This window comes from Poecilia reticulata, chromosome 16, assembly GCF_904066995.2.
Source record: "Poecilia reticulata chromosome 16, P_reticulata-male-v2, whole genome shotgun sequence".
Taxonomy (NCBI): Eukaryota; Metazoa; Chordata; class Actinopteri; order Cyprinodontiformes; family Poeciliidae; genus Poecilia; species Poecilia reticulata.
This window is the reverse complement of record NC_088845.1, coordinates 15,076,621-15,098,429: the sequence shown is the minus strand read 5'-3', so window position 1 is coordinate 15,098,429 and position 21,809 is coordinate 15,076,621. Positions and strand designations below refer to the sequence as shown.

The window sequence follows — 21,809 nt, the reverse complement described above, 5'->3', positions numbered from 1 at the left end:
CCTTCGGGGGAGGGGGGGTTAGCGGATGATGGGGATGCGGGTGCCATGGTAACAGGACGATTAGATCCGGACCTTTATATGCAGATTTATTTATTTAATTCTCATTTCAGCGCGCCTGTGTGGACGTGCAGGCTGTCGGAGTGAGAGGAGTGAATTGCGCGAAAGACCTTAAAACGCTCAACAAGTGCTTTTTTGTTTTTCTTCTTTTCTTTTTGTAAATAATTGCGCTGGATACTCTTGATTCTGCGGAGTTGTGAGGACAAAGCCGCTTTCTTTTTCTGCCTGCTGGAGGCATGTATCTGCTCTCGGAGGAGGACGCCGCCTGTTTTCTGGACAGAATGTCATTGAAAGTCGTGTGAAGTGGGGATGGAAACTGAAGCTGCTTCTGAAAGCCTGAAATAACGCGAACAACGGGACCAAGTTAACATTCTCCGCTCCCTCTGTCTGTGAGCGCTTCAGTCACGGGTGGACTTTCTTTCCTTTTATTTTTTTTGTTTTTGTTTTTTGTTTTTCCAGCCTCCTTCCATCATCATTTCTCCTCAGATGCTGACAATGACTGCGTGTCGTGATTTCCGAGAAAGCATGGGCTTAGATTTTTAGGGGGTTGATTTGACTTGTGTGCGCCCCGCTGACCGTGTCTCATTTTCCGTGTGCGTGTTTGTGGACGCGGCGTCAGGATGGATCGGTGCGCGCCGGAGTGTGAGCGTCTCTTTTGGTCGATACTTCATGTGCAATAACAGTCCCTCTGCTGCCACCGAAGGAGCGAGTGTCCTTGTCATTCATCCTCGGATGGATGTTCCGACCCAAACATCCCTTACGTAACGACATGTGTGTTGGAGGTGAAAAAAGGCATTACTGGATGAGAGGTGTGGAGAAATAGGCGACGCCGACGGTCAATGAGCGACCAGGACGCTTATCTACAGCAGACCGGAAAGCCGGTGCCGATATGACCGGCGCTGGAGCGCCGAGGGCGGCTGTGGAGAGGAGAGGGAGGGCCGCGGGCGGAGAGCAACCTTTCAAGGACGAGGAAGGAGGAATGATGGAGAAACATCTGTGAGGACAAACGAGACTCTTGAAGTGGGGGTGAAAATGAGGCTGCTGGCGTGACAGTTGGGAAGAGTAAAGAATTCAATCATCTGCGTGGGGCCATTTCCAAGGGCACCGAGGTAAGGATGGCCACATTACCGGGGAGAAGGAGGGGGTGCGAGGAAGCAGCTCCAGGAGAATGAACACAGACTCGGGTTACTCCCCCCCCCCATCATCTTTTGTTTTAATAAAAACGACAGAGACATCTTTACCTATGTAGGATAATCTGAACAGGTGATCACAGCCTACAGGTTATAGCACCATTCTCCCTGAGTGGGGATGGATGGAGTGGCGGGAGGTGTGGGCACCCCTGGCAGCGCTGGGGGCTCTGGGGCAGACACCCTGCCCAGGCGGACTGATGGAGAAGCAAAGCGGCGCAGTAAAGGCAGCCTGCCCTCCCCGGGTTACCGGCTGTCCCAGGCCTCTCTGGAGGGAGAGAAGGGCTCCTTCAGTGCAGACAGCTCCTGCATGGGTGGACGAGGCCGCCGCCCCTCCATCATGAGCTCCTCCCCCAGGGACAGCCTCCCCTTTCGGGCGGCGGGCACCCCAACCACCCCGGGGACCCTGCCCATGGCACTACCACCTCCAGCAGCATCCTCCTCCTCCTGCTTTACCCATCCTCCTCCTGCTCCACGCTCTGTGGGCTTCGCAGCGTCCCGTGCCGCCCTGGCCTCCACCTCCTCCACCGGAACCGGGGTCATGGTGGTGGCCACTGGCGGAGAGACGACCACCACAGCCTGCAACACCACCGCGGCGGGGACCCCAGAGATGGCATGCCAGTCTGGGCTTGGAGGGTTTGGGATGGGGCTGGACGGAGAGGACTACAGCAACTCCAACCAGAGCACCTTCATTCAAAGACAGTTTGGTGCCATGCTTCAGCCCGGAGTCAACAAGTTCAGTCTTCGTATGTTCGGGTCCCACAAAGCTGTTGCCATGGAGCAAGAGAGACTAAAATCAGCAGGAGCCTGGATCATCCACCCCTACAGTGACTTCAGGTAAACAGAAAACAACCAGCAAGCAACTGGTAGCAAATGGCACCTGTAGCACATCAGAGACGGATTCTTTTAGGGAGAATCAGTTCAAACAAGTCTAATTGTGATTCGTTTTTAAAAAGCACACTTGAAAGATAACGAAAGACACTGTAGAAGAAACACAGCACAGAAATACTTTGGAGCTTAAAAGAAGGAAGACGATGAGGGAAGAGGGCAGGGCTACAGGGATAGAGAGAGGATGTGGGGTATTAAAGAATAATAAAATCAGTCAAAAATAGTGATTCCTGCAGCTTGAATGAAAAACAAGGTGAAGAAATTGGGTAAAACAAATTTTACTTAGATGTACAGGTTTTCTATTCAGTTAAGTTCAGAAACACTTTATTGATCCTCGAGGGAAATTAAATGTTGTTTTAACTCAGATTAATTCAATTTCTTCAGAGTTGTTGTAGATGGTGATGGCTGTCAGCAGTAAAGATGTCTAGTAGCAGTCTGTATCACAGTGAATTTGAAGATGCCTCTGACTGAAGACACTGTTTGCCTAAGGCAGTCTCTTGTAGAGGATGGTCAGGGTTGTCCATAATTTTCTTGAACTTATATGAAATCCTTCATTATGAAGTGAAAATGGTGAGATGGCACCATCACCCGGGGGGCACCAAATGCTAAAAAAAAAAATTATGAATTAAAATATATATGAAAATAAAAAGCAGAAATGAATTAAAAAAAAATAAAAAAGTCAGTTTACAACAAGTTCATGAAAATAAACACCCACAATTACCCATCTCCCCCTCCACTTGGCGTCTTTCTGCACGTTATAAATGGCTAATGATGCTGAAGATTGTGTCTGATTTGCAACGTAGCGACAAATTAAGGGGATTTTTGAGGAGAATGGGTTTAACTTGACAAAAGAGGAACCTGGGGAAAATGTTCGTTCTCTGAACCCGAGTCACACAGTCTTCTTAATTTAGTTAGTTTTTGTTTGTTCGTTCATTTTGTCCTTTGTGCTGGTACTCTTAAATGTCTATTACACTGGTCAGCAGCAGCAAAATCAACTGTCTGGGGTTTTTCAACTGTTTTATGGTAATTTTGATGTGCTGAATCCAAAAACCACGTTGATTTTGCTCAATCAGGTCAACTTTCTGAACTATGGAGCAGCTTGTCCTCACATCTGGATCAGTCTCCTGATAATCTGGGATCAATGAGTGACAAGCAGGAGGAGAGAGTCCATCAGGGCATAGAAGAGATAAAGACATAATATTCAGTTTACATCTACTTACCCTGGTTGGTGTTTATTATTCAATTTACAGAAATCCAAGCTTGTGATATTTAATTACTCTGTTAGAAAACATTTTTTTTCTTCTAAAATCATATTTGGATGAGAAATATAAACAGAATGAACCAATAATATCACGAAATGTATTTTTCTTTAAATCAAATTAGAATAAAAAACCCTGACCTGATTGAGAAAAATGGACGTCGTTTTTGGATTCAGCGGCGCAAAAACAATCCTAATTCTGTTTTAAAAACATAGACAACTTCCAATAATACGTTTTCTTTTAACTCAGTGTTGCTTGTGGTACTTTCTATTTGTACTTGGGAGTTCCCAGTAGTAAGTACTACTGGGAGAGCGCCCCCTTTGGTGACGATTGTGTCTTTGGAGGCACCATGGAGGAACTGCTGCTCCTGAGATGCTTAGCAACCAGTTGCTACATGACATATTTCTTGTCTTATGCAAGTGAGACTTCGTTTTAAATCTGACGAAATTTTATTGGTTCTGTTTGCATGTGTTTTCCTAAATCAAGCAATAACTTATGTCACATATATGTTTTTTATTCTATCCTGTCATAATAAGGTAGATAGTCACTGGGGGAGTTAATCCAGGCTCGTTTAGGAGCATTTCTCACTATACTCTCTAGAACTGTGCAGGTGGAGGGTGGAGGGACTGACAGCTTTCTTAATCTCCAGACACACTGCAGCGACAATGGATGACTTGATCCCCAAGGCTCCTGGCCCACTTTGAGTCATTAGGCACACACAGACTGTGTCATTTTTTTGTGTATATTGTCTGTCAATGCGATGATCGCCCCAGAGCTGTGAGGGATGGGCGTCGTCACAGGTGAAACGATGAGCGAGGCTCATGAGGAGGCTAGCAGAAGGATGACAGAGGGGTGTGGATATGCTGATAAGTGTTGTCACAAGAGGACAATTTAGGATTTCTGAGTTATACTTACTGTGAATTATGCAGACTAGGCATGCATTATGCATAATTCACTCATACAGCTTTGCAAGTATGTGTAGTCTGGAGCGACACCTGAAGAATTATGCATGGCCAAGTAGCAGAAAAGAGGAAGTAAATTACAGCTAAAACAACCTCATTTGAATCATCCTTGTGCGAAAGCGTCTGTCAGGGTATGTGTAGGAAAGCGTGTGCATGTAGGGGTATCATTACTGAGTGTGCTGATAAGCTCCCCTCTTCCTTCATACAGAGACAAGCTACTCCTGCTTCACTTACAAGAATATATCAAGTGAATGACAATTAATCTACATTTTTATACAGATGACGGATGATGGTGGACAGATGCAAGCAGGGAGACAATCACAGGTTCCTCAGGAGACACTTGGCCTCAATTACAGTAAAAAAAATTAGTGTTCAGTTTGACAACAGCTGAGCAGGTAGATGCAGGTCAGCGGTCGTCCAGCAGCTGTTCGTATTCGGAGAGGGAATGCTGATGAGGCGGCAGACACCATCTTTGATTGCATTTGCAATTCCTATTTGTGTGGAGTTCAAGCGAACACGACAAGTACAGACACATACAGGTATGCCTGCTTGAATCAAGGACACAACCCATGAAATGAGGTCAGAAATATCATCTACAAGGTTTTTGTTTTTGTTTTTAGTTTTAGTGCGAGACAGACATAATAAAACAGTGGTATTAAAAGGAGCTCAACAGATACTCCCGAAACTTTTAAAAACATTTTTTTAATCAATAATTAGAGTGAAACAATGGTAGGTACAAATCATTTACCTCTCATGTTTGTGTTTCAATTAAGTTGGGAAATGTTTTTTACAGGATGCAAACAGCTGAAGCAGACCAGAAGAAATTTCCCAAGTTTCTAAATATATATGCACATAGGATCTTTAATTGACTATCTAGGGATAGTATGATCACACCTTTATTTAAATGCAACAATTCTTCAGAAGTTTTTTTTAAAAAACAAACATAAATCCTATTAATAAAAGTAGGACAGGCAGCTCCAACACAAAAAAACAGGGATTTTACAGTAAGCAAAGTAAATATCCTTCTTCCAGACTCTATGACTGAACAGAGATTTGTAATTAAATCCTGGGTTACTGAATTTCCCCCAATGCAAAGAAAAGTGTTAGATTTGCAGCTGCAAGGTGCTTGATTCATAGGTATTAAAAATGTTTAAAATCAATCTGTTCTTTATATGTGAGCTAATAAATAACGTTCTCCATTGGAAAAACAACAATGAAATAAGCCAAGCATGTAAATTTAATTTATTCAGTCTGTTGTCCATACATACATACATCAATCATTCAGTCTTTTTTTTTTCACATTTCTTTACACAAACCGCAAGACATAATGTAGCACGCATGCACTGTTTTTGATCAAAATGTTTAAAATAAAACAGTAATTTTTGCTGTTTATTTTGTTAAAAAAAATAATAAAATAAAACAAAAATCACAAAAGTAGTGCAGCTGAATCTCTTTAATGTTTGCTGCAAAGCTGCAGCAGAAATTGTCCACGAGTGTTTTTCATCTCACCCGTCGTTTTTACTTTTAAACGTAAAAAGGACATATTTTGACCGAGCTCTATTCCTGGAAACACGCAGGATGTTATTCGCCTATAAATAGCGCCGACATGAACAACCAGTACGTGATTCACAGATTTATTGAGCTCTAATCAAAGTTAACGAGGTGTGGGCACGAGGTCGGGAATCCCGCTCCGTCTCTGCTGCAGGAGGCCTTGTTTGCGTTGCTGTAAATAATCCCTCGTGTTTATCGCCAGTGATTACGAAGCGATGCGTCCGTCAGTATAAATGACCAACTCTGAATGGGGAGCGCGAGTAGAAGCAGGAAAATGACTCACGCAAACTTAATCTTCATCAGTATTGGTGGTAGCCTCGCGCCATGAGGCTATTATTTGACTGAATTAAGGCTCAGTATCAATCGAGTGCAGAGCTCCAGCGCGTTTTCTCAGCGAGGAACGAGGCGGCGTTTGAGGAGAAGCAAGTCAAAGTGATGGATGAAGGGATTAGAAGAAAGGGAGACGGGGAAATGACAAGGACTGTCTCCAGATGATTGGATCGACTCTTCTTTCATACTTTAATCACTTTTGACATCCGAATGACGTGATTTATTTGCTGAATTTATACCAGAGAGCTTAAATACGTCACTGAGAAATGTTCTCAAGCATGAAATGCAGACTGATGAGACCTCCCAAGGTTATTTTTCTCTCATTTCATTCCTCTCTCTTTGTCCCCTTTTCCCGATTCAGTTAAGGATCTCTTTTGTTCGTAAAGATGAAAAGATCGATGTATAATGTGTGCGCAGGGAGTCCTCCTTATTCATCACTATAAAACTCTACATTTATTGACTCCCCTTTTATTACAGGAGCATAAGCTCTGTCTATTTTAGAAAATGAAAGCTTTATTTTGAACAAATTTATTCAGCAGGGAAAGATCATCCCTTTAGGAAACAGTTGTCTTGAAGAAATCCATCTGTGACTTTTGATTAGTTATCCAAGACTTATAAATCTCACCACAGCACTAAAATAGCTATTTTGAGAGTTTTAATTACCTTTTTTAACCTCTAACTTGTCACCATTCTGCATTACATAATACATCATGACCAGAGTGTGTTGTCTTGGTTCAGATCCTGTCTCACTAAAAGGAGTTTGTCCAGGTAGGAGAATATTTCTCCTCTATGTTTCATGTCAGTTCTTGTTATTCTTGTCACTGTTTTCTTTATAACGCCTTTTTTTTAAGGAATCACCATATTTGAGTGCACTTCCAGATTTATAGCTCTTGATGTGGTGCAAATAAAAATGTGATGATGGCGCTCATTAGGTTGTTTACATGTTGGACAAAGAATTGCTGTTTCTAAATGAATATGAACTTGTTTTCTTTGCATTATTTGAGGTCTGAAAGCACTGCTTCGTCTTTGTTATTTTGACCGTCTCTCATTTTCTGCAAAGAAATACACAATTCATGCTTGTAAATTCAGAGACATGTTGTCAGTAGTTCATAGAACAAATAATGTCCATTTTACTCACACATATAACTATAAAGAGTAAAATCAGAAAAACTGATAAGTTTAAGTGGTCTCCTATTTTTTTCCAGAGTTTTTCATGTAAGTTAAATAAAAAGTGGAGTATATTATTAATGAAGAGGAACTTTGATGCATTGCTTATGTAATTTATGAAACAATATCATTATCATATTGTAGATAAATGTGTTAGGAACTTTTAAGATTGTGTGGTGTTTTTTTTTTTTTTTTTTTTTTTTACTGGACAATATTATATCAGTCTATTATATCAGTCCTTTTGACATATGATTGTAGGAAAAGCAGAGGTGTTACTAAAATATCTGTGTTCCTGTTGGTTACCAAAGATCAATGTAATACACATGTAATTTTGTATTCTTATAATAATCCATTGACTGAAATACTGAGTCTAGACACCATTTGGACAAAATCTTACTGCTGTTTGACTGTGCTGTCAGAGCACATTATCCTTACAAAAAGCAGCAGTGGAAACAGAGTGACTTGACACAGCTGGAAAATATGTTGTGCATGTTAAACAGATTTAATGGAGCAGAACTATTGTGTTTGGATTTTGCACACAGGGATTTGTGTGACAGGGTGCAATGTCACTCCAATTTTATCAACACATCTATTTTAAATTGTTTTATTTATATATATATATATATATATATATATATATATATATATATATATATATATATATATATATATATATACATTTTTACTTCTGAAAAAAAATTCTAACTATTCTAGAAACTAGAATATTTATGTTCTAGTTTCTAGAATATTTATGTTCTAGTTTCTAGAATATAAAAATGCCTAATCTGGACTGTAATTTAATGCAAGATATGGGAAGGTTTGAGCGAGACCTTCTTTCTGTATGCTTTACTTTGACAATTAAAAAAACAAATTTCAAAGTTGGAATAACAGAGAATATAATAGATTAAAATATTTTTTATTGTCCCAAATGGGGAAATTCAGGTGTAACAGCAGCAAATTGACAGGAAATCAAAACATGTAGATTCAAAGATAAAAGTATTACAATATATATAAAAATAAGAATAATACAAAGTACAAAAAAGGCAAAATTACAGCATAATATACTATGAAGTTACAATAAAAACTATCAATGGTAGGTTGTTTTTCAGGCTTTCTGTAATCTTTCAAATACACAAATATTTTTTTTGTATTTATCCTTCAGTCTTATGACATTTAAACTGAAGCTAAATTAAATGGCCATCAGGAGAAACCTGGGCTGAATGTCCACTCAGAGAGGAAGAACCCATTACAGTAAACCAGACTGACTGGAAAAAGTTTAGCCTGATTTAATATCAAAGAGTGATGTCAAAGGTTTTCTGTGTTTTTATCTGGTTTCTGCTGTAGTTACGGCCACAACACTTAGCAACTCTTACAATTGTCAACCTTCAACTAGAACAAGATCAATCCCAGATCAGCAAATATTACCAAAATTCCCACGTATAAATTCACCAGGGATGACTGAAGACATTTTCACCATCATGCAAACTGTTGGTTGATAACAATCAGTGATCATACCTGCTTCAGAAAAATGCTTTCGTCTTCTTCATTTTTACGTCTGTGTTGATGATGCATCTTTGAACTTTAAGGAAAATGGAGGTTTGTGGTTTTCTGCGTCCAGGTTTTACTGGGACCTGCTGATGTTGCTGCTGATGATGGGGAACCTGATCATCCTGCCGGTGGGCATCACGTTCTTTCGGGACGAGAACACCCCTTCATGGATCATATTCAATGTGGTTTCTGACACTCTCTTCATGGTTGACCTGGTTCTGAACTTCAGGACCGGCATCATGAAGGAAGACAGCACCGAGATCCTCCTTGACCCAAGGTCAGTTTGAGCATATGGGTGTGTATTTTTCTTTATTTTTAGAATATCGGTAGATCCAACCTGTTTCCTTGGCTACCAGTATGAGGTAAAGGTTCGGACACATTTGTATGCATGAGGGGAAAGGCGGTTCAGCCGGGCTTTGTTCAAGTTCCAGTGTACTCCTGATGAATACTGAGTCCAGCAAACACTGGACTCACTTCCACAAACCCGCCCAGCCAGATGAGGCCTGCCTCTTCTCCTCCATCTTTCTCCACCTCAGGGCAATCCGCCAGAAGTACCTGAAGACCTGGTTCCTCGTGGACTTTGTGTCATCCATCCCCGTGGACTACATCTTCCTGATGGTGGACAGTCTGGACTCGGAGGTCTACAGGACGGCCCGGGCGCTGCGGATAGTCCGCTTCACCAAAATCCTCAGCCTGCTTCGTCTGCTGCGTCTGTCCAGGCTCATCCGCTACATCCACCAGTGGGAGGAGGTGAGTGGATGAAGAGGATGCTTTCTTTGACAATTATGGCATGTTGTTGGGTTTTTTGTAAACTCAGGTTAAATGCTGGAAATAATTTCATTAAAAAAAGATGCAAAATAGAGTCCCAGCTGTTAATTCACCCTATTCTTAACTTTTCCCTCAGATCTTCCACATGACCTATGACCTTGCTAGTGCCATGGTGAGGATTGTAAACCTGATCGGTATGATGCTGCTTCTGTGCCACTGGGACGGCTGTCTCCAGTTTCTGGTCCCCATGCTGCAGGATTTCCCTTCTGACTGCTGGGTTTCCAAGAACCTGATGGTGGTGAGTCTCCACCCGGGTCCAATTTTTTAAAGATTTAACTTGTTCATTTCATGATAAACAGCATAGAAAGTTCAAGTTGAAAATAATGAAACACTGAAGTGTCTGAACTTCAAATCACAAGCTAATATTTTGTTTGTGGTATTTTAGGTGACAAAATAACATGAAACAGTGGATGCTTGTGAATTAAAAGAACAATTATACATGGAGGGTCTGGCATGTTCAGGGTTGTTCTGCTGCAGAAGAATCGGAGCTGTATGGATGTAAACATAGCGTTGATTGCATAATTATGAATTAATTGTAAAGATATAATTTTGAAAGACTAGAACTTGTGACATGGAGAAAAAGATGTGTAAATTTATGAGGTCAGATATATTTGGACTTACTAAGCTTTGATTTCTTCCTACTATTTTTAAACTGGATTTGAAAGTTTTGTTTTTATGTCTATTATAATTATGTTTCTTTGTTTTCTTCTATTCTTTTTTTTCTCTGACATTTAAATGTTTTAAAAATGAAGATTTAACTTATGTTCAAGTTCCTGTGGTAGTTTTTTACAGTGTAGAGAGCTTTACGTCTGGAACAAATGGTAAAACCTTTTTTGCCATCTTGCCTTATTTCTCCTCTTTCCATTTGTGGCTGAATCCCAAACTACAAACATGGTACATTATGTTTTCTTTTTTTTAAATAATGGCTTATTTCTTGCCACTCTTCCCTATAATCCAGATTTGTGGAATGCACATCTAATAATTATCCAGTCCACAGATTATCCTATCAGGGTTGTGGATCTCTGGAGCTTCTCCAGAGCTGCTATGAGCCTCTTGGCTGCTGCTCTGATTATCGTCTCTCTGCCCGGCCTGTCAGCCTAGGTGAATGACCGCGTCTCGGAAAGTTTGCAGCTGTGCCCTGAACTGAGGTCTGCGAGATGTTAAAAGACACGAGGACACTGTGTAATTACCTCAACCTGGCATAAACATTGCTACATTTTTCTCTCTGACCTGTGTTGACGCTGTTGGTTCACTAATGTTCTCTAACAAACCTCTTTACTAAATTTAAACTAAGTTTAAACATTTATTGAAACTCTCTGGAGACAAGGAGTTGCAATAGAGTTATTTAGAAGTATCAGATGTCGCACTTTCAGAGTTTTATTTGTAAAAATGTGGAGAATTGCGTATCCCTTAATTTCCACTTCACTTTTTCGCTCTACTTTGTGTTGCTCTAGCATGCATAGTCCCAATAAAAGAAATTAAGTTTTTCCAGCTGCAATGTGGCAAAATGATTAAAAGTCCAGTTTGAATGCATTTCCATTTGCACTTTTTCTGAGCATGTTTGTGCACAATATTTGTTTCAGATGAAGGCAGAGGAGCTGATGTGTACACAGTGAAGCTGTTTATCAGATATGACACAGTTTCCTCTTTATCTTCGTTAATTGGCTCATGCAGCAGCGCATCCTGCTGGAATAAGATTGACTATAATCATTGGGTAGAAAAAAAAAGAAAAACGAAAAGTGAAGGACTGTTTAATTAAAAATCTCAGCAGACATCAGGTAGATGTGTCAGTGCATGCAAACAACGGAAACCCACAGGCTTGCTGCAGTCGATTTGTAATTGTATGAACAGCTGACTCACGTCTCAGCGGTTGCCATGAGTAAAGGTTGCTAAGCAGGCTGATGTTCGGATTCTCCCCAGAGAAAGTTCCCACATCCTCTGGACCATTAGCGTCACTTTTTAATTGGACTCAAACAGGAGGTGCATGCACACACACACGTAGAAGCAACTCTTTCCTCCTTTTCTTTTTTTTTGTTCATTTACAATCTTTGGTAATCTGAGAAAGGATTGGTGCTTTGTTTGCGTTTTGCTGTTATGGTCTCATCCAGGCTTTCTGAGGTGAAAAGAGGAAAGATTCATCTGTATTTTGACGAAATTGAGAATGCTTCCTGGCACCAATTCCTTAAAACACATGTGTCAAACTCGAGGCCCGTGGGCCAAATCCAGCCCGCCATAGCTTCTTATGTGGCCCTTTAGATTCTAAACCAGTGGTTCTTAACCTGGGTTCGATCGAACCCCAGGGGTTCAATGAGTCGGTCTCAGGGGTTTGGCGGAGCCTCTGCCGCGGAGGTAAAGACACACTTTTGTAAAGTCATGATGACGCCCCGCTTTGCCGTCACTTGCTGCAGAGAATCACGTTACATTGCTTAGCCAATCAGTGCTGCGGAGGAGCCCTGATTGAAGGAGCTCTTCTCAGCATGGATTTGAACTTGTGTCTTTAATTACTTCAGCAAAGCTCACCGTTTTTACCAAATTCTGTAGCTTTCGATGTACTTCTAAATCTGCTCCTTAGTCGCATCTTTTCGGGGTTGCCTCTAGTGGCGTGGGGTGGTAACACAACTAATATAATTACATTCCTAAATCAGAATACCGCAAAGTCTTTATTATTAAATTTTCATTCTCTTAAGAATGTAGAGCTAATTAAATAACCTAAACAAGACCTTAAAGTGGTTCCAGTTTCTCTCGATGGCCAACCTGTTGAAACTGTGGCAAATTTTAAATACCATGGGTCGTTCCTGGACAGTCAACTCAACTTTGCTGAAAACACTGACTCTGGTTTGAAGAACTGTTCTCAAGACTCTACCTTTTAAGAAGACTTAGTCTATGTCTTGAATTTGGGGGAAAAATCATATTTTATTTATCACTACAGAAGGGTCAAAAAAAACTCAGAAAAGGTTAAGAACCACTGTTCTAAACTTAACACGAAATGCATCAATGAAACTTTTATCTGTTTGCTGCCAAATTATATCAATGAGTCCCTACGGTTTCTTGAGAATTATTATGAAAATTCATGCAAAATCAACAACTTGCGCTAACAATCTTGAGTTTATTGCAGATTTTTTTCAAAATTGTCAAAAACTTTCTTACTTGTACTAAACAGCTGCCTCAGCCTTAACTGATGTCAGATTATAGTCTATGATCTATACGAGTAATAAAAAGTTGCATTTACCATCACAAATATTTCCAAATTAGTACGGCAAACACTTTGATTTTTATCGCAAAAAAATCACAAAAAAAATCCTGGAGGGACTGAAAAGATGTTCAATAATATTTAATCTAAAGGATTCATTGATATTTTAACAGTTTGTGAACAGGTTTTATCAATACATCCTGGCAAAATCGGCCATTTAAGAGCATTCAGGATCTGGATTTGGCCCAAAATGAAAAAGAGTTTGACACCCATGCCTTAAAATAATGAACTCATTGCGTTTGTGTCCCCTCCTTTCTCTCAGAACGACACATGGGGTGTGCAGTACTCTTACGCTCTGTTCAAAGCCATGAGCCACATGTTGTGTATCGGGTATGGCGCCCAGGCTCCCGAGGGGATGACTGATGTGTGGCTCACCATGCTCAGTATGATCGTCGGTGCCACCTGCTACGCCATGTTCATCGGCCACGCCACCGCCCTCATACAGTCGCTGGACTCGTCTCGGCGACAGTATCAGGAGAAGGTGAAACATGACTGTCATCCATCTGCTGCTACATATCTGTTTAAATATTTATGAGATATATTTGGCACAATCTGCTCAATCTGCTTCTCTGCAACTGACCCCAAGTTACATTTTTAGGCCACCATGTGAGGCATAATTTGCTTAATCAGGACAAAGAGGCTGTTGTATTTTGCTCATTTTTATTTCAGGAAGCAATTGACATATTTAAATTTGAACATAAGTCTACTTTTTTTTCAAAATTTTTATTTAAACATTATTTTAGTGGCTGCTCTGCTGTTTCCTGTCTGTAAAAAAAACATTCACTGATAAAAGATTGAGTGTAAAATCTTATTACACAAACTCATATTTTAGCACTTCTCTTTAATCTTTAATGATTTTGTAAAATGCTGAATGTTCATGTAGGTTATTATGCCTCTGGGAATATTTGAAGTCCATAATTTATGAGAATATATAGTTTTTTATGTTTATTATTCAAAAATTTGTGAATGGAAACTAAGTAAATTCAGAATTTACTTACTTGCATCTAATTTCCACAGTTAGTCATGTATTATTTAAAGTCACAGGTTTAAACTGATCAGTATCTCATAACAGAGAGGTAACACTGGTGGCTTTCATTTGCTTGATTTAAATGCAAGTTGAACTTTATTATTATTAAATTCAGATATGCTTTTTGAATCTAGACAATCTTATGTTGCTTAGTAGAAAAAGTCAAAGCATTTGACTTTTTCTATGCTTGCTTTTTGCATCTTTTCATCTCACCTGCAGCAGCAATAATGTTTAAAATTCTTGCTATTGGCTTACAAGTTAATTCCTCCACTTAATTAATGAAGTTTTAGCAAAAAGCTCAGGTTTAAATGTTTAAATGTCATAATAAATCAATTAATCTTATGATAAATTAAAACAAACTCAATAATTTCCATTGGGATTATTTATTGTGGTTAATCTGTTAGCTTTGGGGGCCTTTAATCACACATTAAAGGCCCCCAAACGCATCAAACAGCCTTTCTATGCAGTCATGCTCATACCCCATCACACAATTTTATTTCTTTACAGCCTTTACTGTACAAAATTTAAGTATATAGCATTCCAGCAACAAAGTTTGTTGATATAATTTCTCTATAACTGAACGCACCTAAAGGTAATTTTTAACAGACCAAAAAACACGATAAGAAATATTACTAAATATTACCCAGTAGCCGAACTCCTCGCATAAACATTTTTGTTTTTATTCAACTCAATGCAGTTGCGGTTTGTTTGCACTTTGCTCGTAGAAAACGGAGTAAAAATGTATCAAATGTGATTTGGTTTGTTATTTCCAAATTTAGTCAGTCTCATCTCAGTTGCTTTCCAGTTTTGTTGAACAACTGCAAATAAGTTCAGTACATTTGCTCTTTGCTATACAGCCTCCTGTTTTGGTTTGAGAGTCCCAGTTTGGGCTCATCGGCTTACAGAAACAAAGACTTACTGTGAATTTATTCTTTTTAGCCTCCACTTATTAGACCCTCCAGATTCATCTACATCACTATGGTTTCCCCTCTAAACTTCAACTAAACCACAATCTCAAGATGTGGTGGTTTGTCATGAAATTAATCAGGGATTTTATGATTAGTTTTTTAGTTTTGTGGAGCTCCATAAAGCAGCTAATTTCACACTATAAGTAGTTGCTTTCCTGTGAAAATGACCTCTCAAAGTGAACGTTTTTCTTTTGTAACTGCAGTACAAGCAGGTGGAGCAGTACATGTCTTTCCACAAGCTTCCTGCCGATCTGCGGCAGAAGATCCACGAGTATTACGAGCATCGCTTCCAGGGTAAAATGTTCGATGAGGAGAACATTCTGGGAGAGCTCAGTGAGCCACTGAATGAGGTGATGAATTCATGAACGCCCACTTGGTTTGTTCCTGCCTCCAGCGCATCGTGTTGACTTTCAATCTCTTCTTATTTTCATTTAGGAGATTGTCAGCTTCAACTGCAGGAGCCTGGTGGCAAACATGCCGCTGTTTGCCAATGCTGATCCCAACTTTGTGACCGCGGTGCTGACCAAGCTCCGATTTGAGGTGTTTCAGCCAGCTGACTTCATCATCCGTGAAGGAACCGTTGGTCGTAAGATGTATTTCATCCAGCATGGACGGGTCAGCGTACTGACCAGAGGCAACAAGGAAACCAAACTGAGTGATGGGTCCTACTTTGGGGGTGAGGACTTTTTGTGCAAAATAAAATGCTTGTTTTAGCTGTTTTATGAATTCACTTGCATTCCTTTCTTCTTCAGAGATCTGCTTGCTTACTCGTGGACGAAGAACGGCCAGTGTCCGCGCAGACACATACTGCCGCTTGTACTCTCTCAGTGTGGACAGCTTTAATGAGGTTCTGGAGGAACACCCAATGATGCGGCGAGCCTTTGAAACGGTCGCTGTTGACCGTCTGGACCGCATTGGTAATTTCTGGATTTTTCTGGTTGCTATTTCTCAGGTAGCCACAACTCTTCGAAATAATGCAACTTATCAATCTGTGTTTCTCTTTCATTATTGTCATAAAATGGGTTAAAAAGAAGGATCACTGGAGACAAAAGCAAATTAGCTTGTTCGCCTTGGATCTCTCTATTAGAGTAGTCTATACCCTGGTTAATTTCAATACCACCTTTTTCACCTGTGAGAAATAGCAATTACATAAAGCACAGAAGCCTTCAGAACCTTCAGAGGCAAAAGAAACGCTAAAAACAGTTTGTGTCCCAGTCATTAATGGGTTGAGGTAATAGAAAATGAGACAGATCAGTAAATTTGGTGGTTTTACTCCTCTACAGGTAGGAAGAACTCTATGCTCCTGCGAAAGTCGTCCCAGGGTGGTTCTCTCGGCGGGAGTATGGGTCGTGGTGGAGGCCGCGGTGGAGGCGGTCCTGGAGCTGGCCTTGCAGCGAGTGGTCTGGGCTCCTGCGACAGCATGCTGGTGCAGCAGATTGTGAAGCATGACAGCATGCCAGCCATGCAGGACACCATCGCAGCCGCTGCCGCAGGAAGGAGTGGGATAATTGGAGGAAGTGGCACGGTGTCCCCTCGTCCCCGCCCTGTCATCTGGGCACCGCTTGTCCATGCTCCCCTGCAGACGGCTGCTGCAACCAGTAATGTAGCCATTGCTCTTATGCACCAACAGCAGCAGCAACAGCAGCAGCTCCAGCAGCTGCAGCAGCACGCTCTTGGAGCCGGTTTCTTCTTGCCATCTCCTATGATTTCTCCTTCACCCTCATCCACTTTTCCTCTTTCTCCTCCCCGCGCTCCTGTGCTGCAGCCCCTTCGCCCTTCAGTGAGCTCTCTTATTGGGATGATGGCAATGGGAGGAATGAGTGGTTTGTCCCCAAGAGGATTTCCACTCTCACCCTCAACTATGGGCCCTCCAGGTGGGGTAACATCACCTCCAGTTGCTAAAACACCCCCCACTTCAGCTTCTTCTGGACCAACTTCTGTCCAGCAAGGACGGACGGTTATCTATGGTCCCCGTTTTCAGGCTGATCACCCCTCGATGGCAGCTGGAGCACTTGTAACACCACCAGCAGGAGTTCCAGGCTCACCACTACACAAGGTACCACTCACCAACCCACCCGCATCCTCCAGTGGCCCATTGGATGGAATCAGCTGTCAGCAGGGTGCCAAAGAGGCTCTTCTACGTCATGGGGTGAGCAGTTGTCAGGGTCTGCCAGCACTGGGGAGGCTAACCCAAGAGGCAAGGCTCCTGTCAGCCTCGCAGCCCACTCTTCCTCACCGCTCCTGGGCCGCTGTGCAGCCTCATCCTCCTCTCCATCGGAAGGCCTCTGGTGGGAATTTGTTGGCGGCTCCTTTCCTGGCAGGACAGCTGGCAAGAGGTGGCAGTGCAGGCATGTTGACCAATAACCCTACGCTACAGCTGGTGACAAACATACCATTGAATGCACAAGTACAGGCCGCAGGTCCTATTCAGCCAGCTATGCCACAGGCCATCCCTGCAAACACAGCCTCTGTGCCCACAGCTGCACACATCCCCTCTACGCCTTTCTTGCCATCTTCTTCCCCTCCAAAGCAGACCTCTCTCTCCTCTGTCACCCTGTCACCTACTCCTTCTTCTCCAATGCCTATTCTTACCCAAACACCTCGACCAAAGCCGATTCCTTCGACATTGTCCTGCTGCTCCTCCCCACCCTCAGCAAGTCCGTTGTCCACACCCCGTCCCAAACCGGTTCCTACACCTTCTCCCCGCTCTTCCTCTCCCTCTCCCTCTCCATCCTCCACACCTCCTGCCTCAGCTGTTTCTACTCCAGTTCCTCTGGCTCAACCTTACGGACCCAGATCATCACTTACATCTTCATCTCCCCCGTCCTCTGTGCTCTCCTCTTCTCCACCGCATCCCCAGAGCCCCAGAGCCAAAGCATCCAACACACCTCCTTCTGCCTCTCCGCTGTCTGGCCACAGCCCTACCTTGACCCCGACTGTGTCACCAATACTCACTCCCACTCAGACAACCCGCACCCGACCTTCTACTCCTACCCAGACACTTACTCCTACATCGTCCCCATCTCCTTCTGGGCCCTCCTTTAGTAAATCCCAGAGCCCCACACCTTGCCTCCAGCCCTCCGTCTCTGGCTCACCCAGGGTTTCTGCCTCAAGCAAGACCCCAAAGCAGACTTCCCCTCTCAACCCCATTCAGTCATCAGCCCCAGCCTCAACACCTCTTAGCACAAACTCTCCAACAAAAGTAACTTTCTCAGTTCATCCTGTGAAGCAAACCTCTCCTGTCCTTTCTCATAGTCCTACTTCAGGCTCCAAACAAAGCCTTTCAACGACATCATCCTCAGTAACTTCATGTCCCAGCCAAAGCTCCTTAAACCCTTCCTCCATTTCTACCAATTCCTCCACCACCACAGCCTCTCATCAACAAGCTTCCACCGCTGCAGCCAACCAGACAGCACACACACCCACCTCGCCAAAAGGGGGGAAGAAAGACCCTCAGCTGGCAGTCACCAGAACAGACTCGGAGGGACTAAGGCACAAACTGCCTGCTAACATGTAAGAGGAGGAAGAATATTTCATTGACTTTTTGTGCTGCGACCAGTGCTAAATACCAGAGCCATGGATGTGCAGACTTGAGTCAAACTTGCCACCAGGTAGCCCATGATCTCACATGAACAGTTCATACATGTTGAATTTACTCTAGGATGTGGTTGACTTAGAATATGAGGTCTTCATGGGACTTTCAGCAAAGCCATTGATTGAGAAGGACTTCATGGAAGCCACCAGTGGGTCTTACTCGCTAAGAGGAGCGTCTACTGAACTTCCAAATGTATACATTCGTGTCTGTGTTAGTGATTGTTGGAGCAAGCAGGTAAGCTGAAGTGGAAATATGTTGCACTGCGGTGTGGTTGGGGGTTGGCATGGGCAGGTCAGAGTACCCTGAGGTTTTAAGGCACTTCTTAAAAACTTATTTTGTCCCTTGTCCAGCTGTTGCTGATGATCAGCTGGCTGAAAGGAAGCTGCTGCATCTTTTTTTTTTTTTTTTTTACCAAGAAAGACAAATCCTGTTGCTTAAAAATGAAAGAGGTGCTACCTATCAGTCTTATTGAGGTAACTGTTTTATAACAATAGTTGGTATGCTACATGCCAATCAACTGCAGGTCCAATCTGAACAAATAGCTTGATTAATCAATCAGACCACAATTATTTATACCTCTGGCAGACTTAGATTTAAAATAATCATTTGCTTTTATCAAAAACCAGTGGAAATGTGTAGAATGTTGGTCATCAGTTACAAGAAATATCTGATTGCTGCCATACCACTCTAAAAAGAAAAAGTTGAACCAACTTAATTGAATTGCTTCTATGGGTAACAAGCAATTCAATTAAGTTTATCCAACTTAATTTATTAAATTTAACCAATTCAATATATTCTAATCATCCAACTCAATTTGTTACATTTTTAAACAAATGTATTAAGTATGTTTAAGATAACAGATTTAAGTCAGCCTTACTCAAATCATTTAGTTTACTTCAAAAAATGGTAAATGGACTGAAATTACACAGCACTTTTCCAGTCACTTTGACTACTCAAAGCACTTCACATTAGAGTCACATTCACACAACCATGTGGCAGGAGGAAGCTGGAATTGAACCTACAACCTTCTGATCACAAGATGACTACTTTACCCACAGAGCCACAGTCACATACCAGGGAATCTATCCCTGGTGAGCTTGAGTCATGGTCAGACGTGGGTTACAAGTATGATATTGAACTTAATTCTTTCAAGTAAAGTCAAAGTAAAAAGGTCCTTTAAGGAAAAGTTTTGTAACTTTTAAATTAGAGTATATTTAGAGGACACTGTAAAAAGAGTTTTAGGCTGCAAACTAAGAAGTTTGCAGTCCAAAATATTTAGTTTGGAACTACTTAAAAGTTTGAGTTGACTTTCTGTAGAATTAAGACAAAGAGATTTTAAATGTTTATTAGAAGAAAATAAATGATTTGAGTAAGAGTGACTTAAATCTGTTATCTTAAACATACTTAATAAATTTGTTAAATAAAATTAACAATTTGAGTTGGATGATTAGAATATATTGAATTGGTTAAACCTAATAAATTAAGTGGTATAAACTTAATTGAATTGCTTGTTACCTATGGAAGCAATTCAATTAAGTTGGTTCAGCTATTTTCTTTTTAGAGTGTAAGTTTTGAGTTAAATGAACACAAAAATATAAGTTGGCATAGCAAAACCAAAAGAATTAAGTAAAATTAATGTAAATAAGTGCGTAAGATGAACTTCAGCCCATAAAACACTATATATATATAGGCTTTTCCATTCGTTATTGACAAAGGTTTGAATAATTTTCAGTATGCCTTTTTTTATAAAATGAAAATAAAGACAGAAATATTGTCTTTTTAAATAATTATACCCTTTTAATCTTTTGTCATGTTCCCTATCAAAAATAAACTTCTTGTTTAAATGAAAATAATCGTAAACCTAAATCGTAAAAGGGGAGAATGAACTATACGTTTCTCTACAGAGAAAAATAAATAAATGAAGAACAATTACATTTACTTAGCAACTAACAATAAATTAAACTGTTTTTATTATATAATTTTACTTTAGTGTTTCAAAATAAATATACTGCCAAGTAAATGTTATAAAAATCAATGTTATAAATCAGTATCTTGTATTGTTTTGTTATTATTATTATTTTTATTTTAGTATATTTACTTAAATGAAAGCAATTGGATCATGGAGGGCGTATTTAATATTTTTAAAAAGTGATATTTTAACACAGATTTTCCATTAAAATCTCAAACCGGCCCATGCCTACTCAGCAGGGTTATTTACAGCAATATTTCTTAACAGTTCCACTCATTGGTAACAAAAAATTCCCTTTGCAGGGACTGTAAATGTGAGAAAATGATCATTTTATTGCTGTTGGGGTGAAAGGTCACTGTGATAGAGCAGCAGACACTTCCTGGTTTCCAGCTCCAACTCCCTCTCGCTTCCCATTCTTCACCAAAATGTAATATTTTCTCATCGGAATAAAAAAAAAAAAAACTATATTGAAACTCACTGTAAACTTGATGCTCATTTGAATTTGAATAATTAGGAGCAGTACACTGGTAGTTTTGTTGTCCCTGGTGTGTGTGGTGTTTAGTTTTTGAACAATACGAAATCCTAAAAACCTACATGTTCACGCTGACAGCTTCTGTAAAACTGTGCTTTTTTCCTATGTGCGCGACGCAACGCTGCTCTGCTGTGCACCGAGGCTCACATGATTTTGTTCCACCCGGCTTCCTGTAGTGTGAGTCTGTTGTGCGCTTCCTCACCGTCGGCCCCTTTGTCTTTCATCTTCTGTCTGTCTCGCTGCCTTTCATCTGATTTTACTGCTCTGGTTGCTAACAGTTCCTTTGACGCTCGCAGACTCCCCCTTTCTCTCGGTTTGCCCAACACTTTGCTCGCCGCTGCCATCGGCCTCGTCTTCAGTTGGCGGCGTCCTCCTTATGTCGCCGTGTGACACTGTTTCAGCACCGTTTCCAGTGATGTTTGATGTTTTCTGTGGGTAGCAACAAGACATTTCAATCTTGACCCTTGATACCATGTTGCCTAGACTATATATGTATATATATTTAAGGACCAAATGTTTTATTTTTATTTATCACAGCTTTAGCTTTTGAAAAGTAAAAGTAGCAAACGATGCTGCCAAATGAACATGTTGAGTGTGGCACTAAGGATGATGGTAATGTGTGTAATGATGATGAGGAGAAGTTGCTGCTGGTGTACATCTGGATGTAAGAATAAAACAAATTTAGTATCAA

The 21,809-nt window shown here is 41.0% G+C and overlaps 1 protein-coding gene across 1 annotated transcript; it reads left to right on the top strand.

The window, feature by feature from the left end:
• The first annotated feature begins 22 nt into the window (after positions 1–22).
• Positions 23–21,809, top strand: LOC103478108 (uncharacterized). Its single transcript, XM_008431628.3, has 9 exons — positions 23–2,081; positions 9,020–9,226; positions 9,486–9,699; positions 9,854–10,015; positions 13,290–13,508; positions 15,226–15,372; positions 15,458–15,698; positions 15,775–15,939; positions 16,306–21,809. The coding sequence occupies exons 1-9, from the start codon at positions 1,366–1,368 to the stop codon at positions 18,537–18,539; spliced, it is 4,305 nt and encodes a 1,434-aa protein (XP_008429850.2). The 5' UTR covers positions 23–1,365; the 3' UTR covers positions 18,540–21,809.

Bases quoted from the DNA above. Each gene is read 5' to 3' on its own strand.
- LOC103478108 (XM_008431628.3), top strand. From the start codon at position 1,366: ATGGATGGAGTGGCGGGAGGTGTGGGCACCCCTGGCAGCGCTGGGGGC. The intron at 15,373-15,457 runs GTGATGAATTCA...ATTTTCATTTAG, and splicing joins TCAGTGAGCCACTGAATGAG to GAGATTGTCAGCTTCAACTG. The intron at 15,940-16,305 runs GTAATTTCTGGA...ACTCCTCTACAG, and splicing joins TGACCGTCTGGACCGCATTG to GTAGGAAGAACTCTATGCTC.